We start from the raw sequence: 14,920 nt of genomic DNA on the forward strand, positions 1-14,920 counted from the left end.
AAAAATCCGTTCTCAATTTCTATATCTGATACTGAACATTTCTCTAAAAGTGTAAAAAGTAAGAAAAATTTAGTATATGCACAGCAGCTTAAAGATTTACAATATTAAAAGATACAAAATTAGCCATTAGTCATTTGTACATGAAGACCTGAAATAATGAAAATCATTCACATTATTAGGCCAAAAGAAAAGAGAAAACAAAATTAAAAAAAAAAAAACAAACAACCATATAGGTTTAAAAACATATCATCATAGTCCTTTGAGAATGTTTTTTTTTCTAAAAAAGGAAAATTTAAAGGACTTATAATCTGTTCTAAAATAGGTTTCATGGTTTTGTCCAAATGAATCTATAATCTTAAAGATTGTCAGAGCTCTGGAAAATATTGTCTTCTTTCCTTCCTTCCTTCCTTCCTTCTTTCCTTTCTCACTTCCTTCATATCTCCCTCCCTCCCTCTCTCTCTCTTTCTTTTTTATCCTCTATCTCTTTCTCTTGCTCCCTTATTCCCTTCCTTCTTTCCTCCCTTTCCCTCCCTCTCTTTCTTTCAGCTTAAGAATAACTGGATCTTTTAGGAACCCAGAACTCAACATTCACATAGACAAGGAACACAGAATCATGTCAGTTAACTGAGGACCTCGTAAGACTTTAGGAAAATAGAAGAAAAATTTTGAAAAGTGAGTAGAATTAAGAGTGCAATTTGTTATTTAAAATAACAAAAAATAATTTTACATTTTGATCCTATGAAAGATCCCTAAATTAATCAAATTCAAGAAGACCTAAAATACTACTAGGGAAAAATAGTTATGATACAAATTATTATCAGCTATGATGGGGATTTTATCATTATAAGTTTTTGCGTACTTTAAAAATGGGGAATATTGTGGACCTGCATTTGACAAATTAAAATTAAGAGAATCATTAAAAACCATAGACTATACCACTCTCCCAAGAAAATATATGAAGAATATAATTATTACAATTTGAAAGTGTGTATTAGTTGTCCATGTACTGAAGCTGCTGCATACAACAGAACAGTTCCACAAAAAACTAAGGGTCTGAGAAAATCCACAAATAAATAATAGTTATTGAAAGAAATATTTAATTATGCTATATCTATTTTCTCAAAATAGATCTCACAAAATAATTTTCCATACATGTGCAAGCTTTTTCTAAAAATCACAAGACAAGGAAAGATAGCCAGATATTTCTTCAAGGTGCTCAAGGATATAGATATCTTAAAGCTAATGTAGGTATTATATAATGTATTGATTAATAAAATTAATATAGTGCCTTACAAGACTTTTCTACAACCTGCACTTTCATTTAATATTTGAATAATTTAAATTTAGCTGTTAAAGAAAGAAATGAATGTAATGTCTAATTTTAAAGATATTAAGTCTTATATAATTTAGTGGTCACTAAAGAAACCTGTGATATTGGTTACTCTACAAAATAATTTTTATACCTAAGGTTTGAGGAATCATCATCCTAGAAGGAGAAAAAGACATTTAGGGCAAGAAAACTAGGATGCCTACTCTGAGATAATGTTTTCTTTTTATGACTGGCAGGCAAAACCCATGAAATCACAAAAATATGGTTGTTTAAGTGAATTTACTACAATAGCAGTTGACATCCCAATGTATATGGAGAAAATCACAAAATCATTACCCTTTGATTAAGAGTAAAAGGCAATTAATATTTGCTGAAAATTTAATCTTCTCTAGAAATAAGCCACTCTCTGATAAGTTATCTAATCCCAAGTGACAAAAACTAAAACATGTACATTCACACTGCCAGGAGTACATGGACACACTGTGTGTGTATATATGCAAGTGTGTGTGTATGTGTATGTTTGTGTTTTGAACCATTAATATTAAAGAATGGGTCAAGAAGGGGAAAAAGAAGATGAGAATGTAGAAGCAGAAATATGATAAAATGTAGTACTCATATGAGAGGTGCATTTTCAAAAATTTAACACAACTCTCAACTCTTACCAGAGCAGCTTCTGTCTGAAGTAGAATTCATTCGAACCTATACATACAAGTATTCAACACACAGGTAATAAGAGATTGAAATATGCAGCTTTATTTTGGGTTGTCTTTTTCACATTCCCTCTAATCAATGCTCAAGGAACACCACAGAAGAAAGGCAAAAGGAGTGGAAGACTGAAAAAAAAAACACATGAGTTCAAGGAAAACTTATTTTCATGATATCGGAAAAAGATTCACATATGAAACCAGAGTGGTTGTGAGAGCATGTCCAAGTCTCGCCCAAGAGTAAGCTAAAACAATCCCAGCGTGGAGAGCTGATGGGAACAGAATTGCACTCCTAGTAGCTGCTGGCAAATGGAGAATCAAGTTTTTCTTTTTTTAAAAGTGTGCAATCTGGTAAATTCAATGGTGGGACTGGGACACCTACCAAGGCTTAAAACTTTGACCCACTACCTGTCCTGCCTGCAAGATGGGCTAAGATAATGGTCCCTCAGTACTTATGGGAGTGACCAACAAATGACGGGTCTAATTTTAGGCCCAATCCATGTAGGGAGTTCATACCCAACAATGTGTGGATGGCCAGAATGAAAAGCTGCATGGTTGAGACAAAGGTGGTGGTACCAAACATGTCCCCCACAAAAAATCATTCATTATTCTGTTATACTCATAGATTACTTCTTGGCCTAATCATCATCAGGGAGCTTAGTCAAGTAACTAAAAGGAAACAGATGCAGAGACACAAAGACAACAATTAACAACAATAGAACAATTCAGAGAACACCAGGAGAACATGGTCCACAAAAACAACTAAGCAGCACTTATAGTGTTACAGAGATTGAAGCTCTAATCATGGATCCAGAGTGGTTCTGTATTAGATCCCCTGTATATACACACTGTGCCTTCTTACTTTGGGAATTTGTGGGACTACAAACAGTGGAAGTGGGGTATCTCTGACTTCATTGCCTGCTCTTCGGACCCCTTTCTGCCTGCTGAATTTTTTTTTTCAGCTTTGGTATGGTAATTTCTATGAAGCCTTATTGAATTTTGTTATGGTGAGTTCATCTGATATTCCTCAGATGCCTGCTCTTTCCAGAAGGAAAAGTGAGAACCGTGCATATGGGAAAGATTGGAGAAAGGGGACTGGGAGGAATTGAGGGATGTGGGGCTGTCATGAGGATGTATTGTATGAGATGGGAACAAATAAAAAAGATTAAAAGAAAAACTAAAATTACTATGAAAATGAGCATGTAATCAAACAAAAAACAAAACATCACACTGTATTAACTTTTGACATCATGTAGTTGAGATGATACATAACAGTACCCAATGGAAATTTTAATACCTACAGTAGTAGAATTGAACTTAGACTGAAGAAGGGGAAAAGATAATTTTCTGAAAAGGTTCATTCTAATTACAATTGTAGTCATATAATCACACTGAATTGTCATTGCCACTGACCTGAATACTAAATATGTGTGAACCAATTCCTAAAGAAAAAATCATTCTTTTAATAGATAAGTCTTGGAATATGTGCATAAAGCTGTTGGTTCTTTCAAGATATTTAAGTTACTTGAAGAAAGAAAATTAAAGCAATATACCTGAATAGGATCTTAAATATTACATACACAAGAAATATATTTAAAATATTGTAAATTCATGTAGAGCAACTCAATTAATGAAAACTCTGGAAATAATATGTAAAATCAAAGTTATAATCAAAACTATAATAAAAAATCAAATAGAAACACAGTAAAGGTTTTTTTAATATATCAATAATGTTAATCATTTAAAATTTTAAATAAATAAAGAAAAAATTTTGGGGATTAAATAATAAAGGACAAACATCTTAAAAAGAATGAAGCCAAGAAAAGTTTTTCATCAACAATGTGGTATAATAAAAGGCAATTGACAAGCATTCAAAAACAGATTATACTTTAAAATATGTATCACATTCATAAAAATAAGACTCAATATTACATGAAAATTTCAAAATTGTTCTGAAAATGCAAAGTAATGTCAGTCAACTCTACATAAATTAAGTTGACAATATGCAGTAAAAAATATCTGTAACTTAAATAACTAAAGGACTATTTTTTAGAATTCTTAACTTTCCAACAAATCAATTACTAAAGTTGAAATAAGCCAAAATTTTCATTTTAAAATGAGTAACTACACTCTTACTTAGGATTATATTTTTAAAAACCTAAATGATGCTAAAAGAAATGCATATCAACAATATGATGTTGTAATAATTTATAGATATTTATTTTAAAGATAATAAAACATGACAAAAATTATTCATTTATAAGTATGTACAACAGAAAGAAATTAAAACAACATAAATATATTGGGACAAAATTTGGAGAAGCACATTGAAACTGGACCATGTACACTATTCAAGAATTATCTTGCCAGTAACATATCACAGAGCATTCAGAATTAATTAGCAGTTCTGTGAAGTACTAATATATAAATGTTGTGTTTAATTATTTTGCCTAATTGTTTAATTTTATAATTGTTTTGACTCAAATGACAACGTAATATCAAAGCACATAGTACCATAAAATATAGAAAAGGTTGGTATTGTTGCATTGTAACTTAAGATCTACTAGGAGTGTTTCGTTTGCTATAATCTTATCAAGAATATTCAGTATTGCTCATACACACTAGAAACAATGAAGCAATTTACAACAGTTAATACAGATGAAACAGAGTCATGAGCATCTTGTGATCTAAGGGCTGTCACTTACTCATACTCATAGGGAAGCATTTGGGAGGAGGAGACCAGCCATTCTCTGTACATGTCATTGTGTCTTGACCATTTGGAAGACTGTAATCAGGGTAACAATTGACTGTTACAGATTGACCCTGAATATATACTTTTTCCCATGACGAAGATTCTCCATTCTCTACATGATGGAAAACACATTGCTCTACGAAATATAAAAGTTAAAGATTAAACAAAATGCTTTCATGTGTTTAAAACTAAACTAAGTTAAATATTCTGTTATCTTGGAAACTGCTTATGAAGAATACTGCACATTCAAACATAAAATTAATAACAAATGTTAGTTTTACTTTGTATAAATAGCATTTATTTTTACTTTATATAAATAAAATATGCAAGTAATAAAGTGTTCCATAGTCCCAACTGTATGTACACATTTCATGAAGAACTTCTCACAAAGGACAGAAACTAGCCTTTTGTTCACAAATTCTTTTGTTGGTCTTTTTTTGTCATGAGGAACTTAACTGTAGTTGTGTATGTGCTTTCTCTTTAAAGGATTAAATATAAAGACAAAGGCATTGACTTACTGAGGCATGGAACTTTAGGCTGCCATCCATCTGTTGTGCAACGAAGGTAGTTCCAGTATGACTTTGATGGGGTTACAAACCCGTTGACACAGTAATAGCTGTACTGCTTTCCTAATTGTGTTGGAAAGTAGGGTCTCCGACTTTCTTCATAATATAAATGTCCATTTTTAAACTGTGGAAACTCACAAGATTTCCCTTGAAATAAATAAAATAAAATAAAAAACCAAAAACACTAATATCAGATATAAAACTCTTAATCAGTAAATTACTTTGAATTAATTAAAAAAACTACATGATAAACAGTAAGTATATGGGACAAGGAGATAAAACAAACACAACTTTGGTTTGTTAGGATGTTTCAACATGAAATCAAGTTATAGCTGATATGCTACCAGAGAATTGGATTAGAGATATTTGTTAAAATCCAATATAACTGTTTATTTATAATGTTCACAGCAACCAAAATATGGTATTAATCTGGAATCATATAGAGCTGTTCTTGTACCATTGTATTGACATAGTGAATTGTTCCTTATAATAAGTTTATATGTAATATGGAATTACTTTTTATTTGTTATAGTTTATGAGGATTAATTATAGTTTGTACTGTAGTAGGAAACTAATATCACATTTTTCAGGAAGTATGATTCTGCTTCCAGAAACCTCATGCAATTTGTCAAAAGTTATTTCAACAAAAATGTATAAAAACAAAATTATTTTAGCTTTCTCATTCATATTAGTTTTGGTTTTATTTTACTAATTATTTTATTTATTCACATGCCAAATGTTCTCCCTTTTGGGTTCCCCCATCCTTCCTCCCTCTCACTTCTTTTTTTAAATTGAACAACTTTATTTTAAAAAACAAAGAAATGTACCGATTTTAAAAGCATTTTTGCATAAAAGTATATGAATACACTTTTTCAGTACTTGATTTATTTAAAGGTTTCATAATATGCATTAAAATATTACTAGTTACAATGAGCATGAAGTATATATAAAATAAGATGTACCCTGGCATTAGTCATAGTTTTCTTGTGTGTAAAGATTAAACATAATAATTTTATAATTTTCTTTTTTGGGGGGGGGACTTTGTTTTTCTTGATCTTCATATAGTCTGTAAGTTGTTTCTGGGGTGTTCAGAGCTTTATGCAGTTAGTATTCAATTATCAATAACCGCATATTAGTTCTGTTCTTTTCTGGCTGGGTTACCTCACTCCCGATGATATTCTCTAGGTGCATCCATTTCCTTAAGAATTTCATAAAGTCATTGTTTCTGATAACGGAGTAGTACAGCATTGTGTAAATATACCACAATTTTTGTATCTATTCATCTACTGAAGGCCATCTGGGTTCTTTCCGGCTTCTGGCTATTAAAAATAGGGCTGCTATGAACATTGTGTTGCATGTGTCTTTGTTCTATGTTTGAGTGTTTCTGGGGTATATGCCCAGAAGTGAAATAACTGGATCTTCAGGTAGTACTATGTCCAATTTTCTGAGGTGCTGGGAAGAAGGTGTATTCTTTTGTTTTAGGATGAAATATTCTGTAGATGCCTATTAATTCCAATTGGTTTATAACCTGTTTTTAGTTTCACTGCGTCCTTGTTCAGTTTCTGTTTCCATGCTCTGTCCATTGATTTGAATGAGGTATTGAGGTCTCCCACTATTATTGTGTGGGGTGCAACATATTTTTTGAGCTTTAGTAGGATTTCTTTTATGAATATGGGTGGTCCTGTATTTGGATCCTATATGTTAAGGATTGAGAGTTTCTCCTGACAAATTTTCCCTGTACGAAGTAAAATGTGTCCTTCCTTATCTTTTTTTGATAACTTTTAGTTGAAAATCTACTTTATTCTATATTAGAATGGCCACTACAGCTTGCTTCTTGGGACTGTTTGCTTGGAAGGTTTTTTTTCTTTTCCCAATCTTTTAGTCTGAGATAGTGTCTGTCTTTGTCTCTGAGATGAGTTTCCTGTATACAGCAAAATGATGGATTCTGTTTATGTATCCAGTCTGGTAGCCTATGTCTTTTTATTGGGGAACTGAGTCCATTTATATTAACAGATATTAAGGAATAGTTGTTTTTGTTTCCTTCTATTTTTACTTTTAGAGGTAGAATTGTGCCTGTGTGTCTTTCTTCTTTTGGTTTTCTTGCTTAGGTATTTTCTTGTTTTTACTAGGATGTAGTTTCCCTTTTTGTATTGGGTTTTCCACCTATAATTCTTTGTAGTGCTGGGTTTGTGGTCAGATATTGTGTAAATTTAGTTTTGTTTTGGAATATCTTGGTCTCTCCATCTATGGTGATTGAGAGTTTTGCTGGGTATAGTAGCTTGGGCTGACACTTGTGTTCTCTTAGGGTCTGCATGATGTCTGTCCAGGATCTTCTAGCTTTCATAGTCTCTGTTGAGAAATAGGGTGTGATTCTGATTGATCTGTCTTTCTATGTTACATGACCTTTTTCCCTTACTTCTTTTAGTATTTTTTCTTTCTTTAGGCACATGGTGTTTTGACTATTATGTGTTGGGAGGAATTTCTTTTCTGGTCCACTCTATTTGGAGTTCTGTAGGCTTATTTTATGCTCATGGTCATCTCATTCTTAAGGGTAGGGAAGTTTTCTATTATGATTTTGTTGAGGATATTGACAGTGTCTCTTAGTTGATATTCTTCGCCCTCTTCTATTCCTATTATCCTTAGGTTTGGTCTTCTCATTGTGTCCTGGATCTTCTTGATATTTTGGGTTAGAAGCTTTTTAGTTTTTGCATCTTCTCTGACTATTTTGTCTATGTTTTCCATGTTGTCTCTGGCCCCTAAGATTCTCTGTTCCATCTCTTTTAGTCTGTTGGAGATGCTTGCATCTGTGAATACTGATTTTTTTTAGGATTTCTACCGCCAGAGTTGTCTCTTTTAGTGTTTTCTTTATTGTTTCCATTTCCATTTTCAATTCCTTCTTCAATTCCTTCATCTCTTTGGTTCCGTTTTCCTCTAGTTTTTTTTTTTTTTTTTTTTTTTTTTTTTTTTTTTTTAATTTCTTTGAGTGTTTTTAGTGTTTCCTCTTTAAAAGCTTCTATTTCTTAATGCTTTTCCTCCCATTCTTGTTTAAGCATCTCTATCATCATTTTGAAGTATGATTTCAGGTCTGAGTCTTCTTTTTCTGGACAGATCATTTTACTGTGGGGTAAATAGGTTAAAACTTTTCTGTATACTATTGGAATTTAGGTTCTAAAGTAAAGAATCTCTGGAGAAATCTATGCAATATCTAATTTGTCAACATTAATTTTCATCTGGAAAAAAAAAGTTGCTAAGTGTCTCCAAGGAGGTCATTCATTAATTGAAAGTTCTCCAAAAAGAGAACTATTGGTAAGCATGGTGGTGGAAAATAAAAACTCCCTCGGTTTTTGGAGGGAACAACTTTAAAGGCCACATTTATTTGGTGCAGTTAAGAATTAAACGTGTCTCAGGATGATATTCTCTAGATGCATTCATTTTCTTAAGAATTTCATAAAGTCATTGTATCTGATAGCTGATTAGTACTCCATTGTGTAAATGTCCTACAATTTTTGTATCCATTCATCTACTGAATGATATCCAGTTCTTTCCATCTTCAGGCTATTATAAATAGAGCTGCTATGAACATTGTGGTGCATGTGTCTTTGTTGTATGTTGTAGCTTCTCTGGGCTATATGCCCAGAAGTGGAATAACTAGGTCTTCAGGTAGTACTATGCCCAATTTTCTAAGGAATTGCCCAGTCACAAAAGAACAGACATAATATGCAGTCACTGATAATTGGATACTAACTCCAGAAAGCTCTGAACTCTACAGAAACAACTCACAGTCTATATGAAGTTCTAGAAAAGAAAAAAAAAGAAAAGGAAAAACCATTATGCTTAATCCTTACACATCAAGAAAAGTTTGACTAATTCCAGGTTACATTCTGTTTTACATGTACTTTATGTTCATTGTAACTAGTAAGATCTTAATGTACACTATCACACCTTTAAAAAAAATCCAAGCACTGACAAAAATGTATTTGTATACTTTTATACAAAGATGCTTAAAATCTGTACATTTATCTTTGTTTTTTAAAATAAAGTTCTTCAATTAAAATTTTTTAAAAAAGAATTAAACTTGTCAATTTTAATGTTGCTGTTACATCTAAAATAAACTTATGTGATGTTCTGGTAAAAAAAACTGTAATTTTTTAATCCTAAATGTTCTTCTTTAACAATTTTGAGCATCATAATTTTCACATGACATCAATAAGTTAAATTATTTCACTGAAATTTTTGTTTTAAAACATACAAAATTCCTGTCACCACCATCAGTACTCTGGGCCTGCCAACAGACTACTGAGAACCCAGAAGAGCATCAGAAGATCTCACCTACATGAACCCACAGGAGAGTCCCCCATTTCCTCATCACTGAATATCAAGCGAGAGACCACATGTCTCAGTAGGACAAGGCTTTCTGGGAACAGTCTGTAAGTCCCAGAGACAGAGCTGGGCCACCTCCATAAGGACACCCTGCCTGCTTGCAGAGAACTTAAGATCCAGGGGCAATCTGCCTCCTGAATCCATGGACCCACAGACCCACTGGATAGTTCAAGTCAGAGACAAGATCACCTAAAATCAAAGATAACAAGATGGCAAGATTCAATGAAAGAACCTAAGTAATGGAAACCAAAACATCCTAGTAACATCAGAAATTAGTTCTTCCACCACAGCAAGTAGAAAATATCCCAAAACACCGGAAAAGCAAGATATAGACTTAACCATACTTTATGATGATAAAGGACATTTTTGGGAATCACATAAATAACTTACTTAAAGAAATACAAAAGAACACATGTAAGCAAGCAGAAGCCCTTAAAGAAAAAGACAAAAAACACTTAAACAGCTATAGGAAAGCATAGCCATCAGGTGTAGAAATTGAAAATAAATAGAAACAATAAAGAAATCACAGAAAGAGACAACCCTTGAGATAAAAGCATAGGAGAGAAATCAGGAGACACAGATGCAGGTATCAACAACAGACTACAAGTGATGGAAGAGAAGATCTCAGGGGCAGAAGATAAGATAGGGAACAATGACACGGAGTTCAGAGATAATGCAAAAATCTAAAAGCTCCTAACCCAAAACATCCAGGATAATTGGCACACAATGAAAGACCAAACCTAAGGATAATAGGTGTAGAATAGAGTGAAGACTTCTAACTAATAGGCCCACTAAATATCTTCAATAAAATCATAGAAGAAATCTCCCCTAACCTAAAGATAGAGTAGATCATGAACATACATGAAGCCTACAGAACCCCAAATAAATTGGATCAGAAAATAAACTCTGCTTGACATATAATAGTCAGAAAAACTAATGTTTAAAACAAAGAACACTAAAAGTAGTGAGGGATAAAGGACAAGTAACATAAACACACCAAAGAGAATCACACAAGATGTCTCAACAGAGATTATGAGTGCTAAAAGATCCTGGACAGATGTCATACAGAACCTAAGAGAATAGAAATGCTAGCCCAGGCTACTATACTCAGCAAATCTCTCAATTAAGATAGATGGAGATACCAAGATGCTCCAGGACAAAACCAAATTACACAATGTCTGTCTACAAACCCAGGCCTACAAAGGATAATGGATGTAAAGCTCTAACACAAGGTAGAAAACTACACCCTAGGAAAAGCAAAAAATGATCTTTTGAAACAAAGCAAAAGTAAAACAGCACACAACATAATTTTACCTCTAACCACACCAAAAAAATTACTATTTCTTAATATCTCTTTTTTTTCTGAATCCAATTTTATTTTATTTTTTAAACAACTTTATTTTACAAAACAAAGATAAATGTACAAATTTTAAACATTTTTTTGCTTAAAATTATACATTTTTTGTCAGTACTTTTTTCAGATTTTAACTTAATTTTTATATAAAACTATATGAATATATTTTTTAGTCAGTACTTGATTTTTTTCAAGGTTTGGTTGTATGCCTTGAAAACTTAATAGTTAAAATGAGCTAAAGTACATGTAAAACAAAATGTAACATGGAAATAGTTAAAGTTTTCTTGTTTTGTAAATATTTTTTGTTTTGTTTTGTTTTCTTTATTTCTTGGACTTCATACAGTCTGTGAGTTGTTTCTGGGGGAGTGCAAGCCTCTGGGGTTAGCATCCCACTATCAGTGACTGCATATTATGTCTGTTCTTTTGTGACTGAGTTATCTCACTCAGGATGATATTCTCTAGATGCAGCCATTTTCTTAAGAATTTGGTTAAGTCATTTTTTTCTGGTGGCTGAGTAGTATTCCTTTGTGTATATGTACCACAATTTTTGTATCCATTCATCTTCTGAAGGACATCTGGGTTCCTTCCAGCTTCTGGCTATTATACATAGAGCCGCTATGAACATTGTGGTGCATATATCTTTGTTGTGTATTAAAGTGCTCTGGGGTATATGCCCAGACGTGGAATAGCTGGGTCTTCAGGTAGTACTATATCAAATTTTCTGAATTATCGCCAAACTGATTTCCAGAATGGTTGTATTAGTTTGCAACCCCACCAACAGTGGAGAAGTGTTCCTCTTTCTCCACAGCCTCGCCAGCATCTGCTGTCATCTGAGTTTTGGATCTTGGCCAATCTGAATGGTGTGAGGTAGAATCTCAGGGTTGTTTTGATTTGCATTTCCCTGATGGCTAAGGATGTGGAGCACTTCCTCAGATGTTTCTAGGCCATTCCGGGTTCCTCAACTAAAAACATTTTGTTTAGCTCTCTTCCCCATTTTTAATAGGGTTATTTGATTCTCTGGTGTCTAGCTTTTTGAGTTCCTTGTACACCTTGGATATTAGGCCTCTATCTGATGTGGTGTTGGTAAAGATCTTTTTTCATTCTGTTGGTTGCTGTTTTGTTTTCCTGACAATGTCCTTAGCCTTATAGAAACTTTGCAATCTCATTAAGTTCCATTTGTTAATCTTTGACCTTAGAGCTTGAGCCATTGGTGTTTTGTTCAGGAAATTTTCTCCTGTGCCTATGTGTTCTAAGGTTTTCCCTACTTTCTCATCTAATAGTTTCAGTGTATCTGCTTTAATGTGGAGATCTTTGATCCACTTACACTTGAGCTTTGTACAAGGAGATAAGAACGGGTCTATTTTCATTCTTTTGCATGCTGAGTGCCAGTAGGACCAGCACAATTTGTTGAATAGGCTGTCCTTTTTCCATTGAATGTTTACTGCTCCTTTGTCAAAGATCAGGTGACCATATACATGAGGGCTCATTTCTGGATCTTCTATTTTATTCCATTGATCCACATGCCTATTTCTGTACCAGTACCATGCAGTTTTCAGCACAATTGCCTTGTAATATAGCTTGAGGTCAGGGATAGTGATTCCCGCAGATGTTTTTTGTTGTTGAGGATGGATTTCTCTATTCTAGGTCTTTTGTTATTCCATATGAAATTGCACATTGACCTTTTCAATTCCATGAAGAACTGGGTTGGAATTTTGATGGGAATTGCATTGAATCTGTAGATTGTTTTTGGTAGGATGGCCATTTTTAAGATGTTGATTTTTCCAATAAATGAGCATGGGAGATCTTTTCATTTTCTGAGATCCTCCTCAATTTCTTTCTTTAGAGGTTTGAAGTTCTTGTCATACAGGTCCTTCACTTGCTTAGTTAGAGTCACACCAAGGTATTTCATAGTTTTTGTAAGGATTGTGTAGGATACATTTTCCCCTAATTTCTTTCTCCACATGTTTGTCCTTTGAGTATAGGAAGGCTACTGATTTGTTTGAGTTAATTTTGTATCCAGCCAATTTGCTGAACTTGTTTATTAGCTGTAGGAGTTATCTGGTAGAATTTTTGGGGTCACTCAAGTACAGTATCATGTCATCGGCAAAGGAGGATGTTTTTATCTCTCCCTTTCAGATTTGTATCACCTTGATCCCCTTTTGCTGTCTAATTGATCCAGTCAAGACTTCCAGTACTATGTTGAATAGGTAGGGGGAGAGTGGGCAGCCTTGTCGAGTTCTTGATTTTAGTGGGATTGCTTCAAGTTTCTCGACATTAAGTTTGATGTTGGCTGTTGGATTGCTGTATATTGCTTTTATTTTGTTTAAGTATGGGCCTTGGATTCTTGTTCATTCGAGGACTTTTTACATGAAGGGGTGCTGGATTTTATCAAATGCTTTTTTTTTTTTTTTTGGTCTTTGAGTTTGTTTATATGGTGGATTTTGTTGATGGATTTCCTTATGTTAAACCATCCCTGCATCCCAGGGATGAAGCCTACTTGGTCATGATGAATGATCGTTTTGATGTGTTCTTGGATTCGGTTTGCAAGGATTTTGTTGAGTATTTTTGCATCAATGTTCATAAGTGAGATTGGTCTGAAGTTCTCTTTACTTGTATGGTCTTTGTGTGGTTTAGGTACGAGGGTTATTGTAGCCTCAAAAAATGAGTTGGGTAATATTCCATTCGATTCTATCTTTTGGAATAGTTTGGTGAGTATTGGTGTTATATCCTCAATAAATGTCTGATAAAATTCTGCACTGAACCCGTCTGGACCTGGGCTTTTTTTGGTTGGGAGGCTTTTGATGACTTCTTCTATTTTTTTAGGTGTTATAGCGTTATTTAGATGGTTTCGTTGGTCCTGGTTTAACTTTGGGACCTTGTATCTGTCTAGGAATTCATCCATTTCCTCCAGATTTTCCAATTTTGTGGAGTATAAGTTTTTGTAGTAGGATCTGATGATTTCTTGAATTTTCTCATTTTCAGTTGTTATGTAGCCACTTTCATTTCTGATTTTGTTAATTTGGATAATCTCTCTTTGCCCTCTAGTTAGTCTGGCTAGGGGTTTATCAATTTTTTTGATTTTCTCAAAGAACCAACTCTTTGTTTTGTTGATTTTTTCAATGGTTCTTTTTGTTTCTATTTGGTTTATTTCTGCCCTAATTTTGATTATTTCTTGCCATCTACTCTTTTTGGGTATATCTGCTTCCTTTTGTTCTACGGCTTTTAGCTGTGCTGTTAGGTTGCTGATGTAAGCTCTCTCCAGTTTCTTTTTGGAAGCACTTAGGGCTATGAGTTTTCCTCTCAATACTGCTTTCATTGCATCCCATAGGTTTGGGTATGTTGTGTTTTCGTTTTCATTGAATTCTAGAAAATCCTTAATTTCTTTATTTATTTCCTCTTTGACCCTGCTATCCTTTAACAGAGCGTTGTTTAGTTTCCATGTGTATGTGGGCTTTTTGTTGTCTTTGTTGTTGTTAAAGACCAGCCGTAGACCATGGTGATCTGAGAGGTTGAATGGGAGTATTTCAATCTTCTTATATCGATGAAGGCTCGTTCTGTGTCCAATTATGTGGTCAATTTTAGAGAAGGTGCCATGGGGTGGTGAGAAGAAGGTGTATTCTTTTACTTCATGATATTATGTTCTGTATATATCTATTAATTCTAGTTTGTTAAAATTCTCTGCTAGGTTTGCAGTGTCCTTATTCTGTTTCTGTTTCCCTGATCTGTCCATTGGTGAGACTGAGGCATTAAAGTCTCCCACTATTATTGTGTGGGGTGAAATGTATTTTTTGAGCTATAGTAGGGTTTCTTTTATGAATGTGGGTGATTTTTTAT

At 33.5% G+C, this 14,920-nt stretch overlaps 1 protein-coding gene across 1 annotated transcript in view; it reads right to left on the reverse strand.

Moving 5' to 3' along the window:
* The window catches only part of LOC308421747 (complement factor H-related protein 4-like), a gene marked incomplete at both ends in the record, with an annotated part of 82,317 nt that overhangs the window by 54,558 nt on the left and 12,839 nt on the right, over nt 1–14,920 (reverse strand). Inside the window, 2 exons of the mRNA XM_080918161.1 lie at nt 4,740–4,922; nt 5,305–5,499. Coding sequence (XP_080774287.1) covers nt 4,740–4,922; nt 5,305–5,499 — 378 coding nt within the window. The remainder of the gene's footprint in view (nt 1–4,739; nt 4,923–5,304; nt 5,500–14,920) is intronic.

This window comes from Micromys minutus (assembly GCF_963924665.1).
Source record: "Micromys minutus genome assembly, chromosome: 6".
Classification (NCBI taxonomy): domain Eukaryota; kingdom Metazoa; phylum Chordata; class Mammalia; order Rodentia; family Muridae; genus Micromys; species Micromys minutus.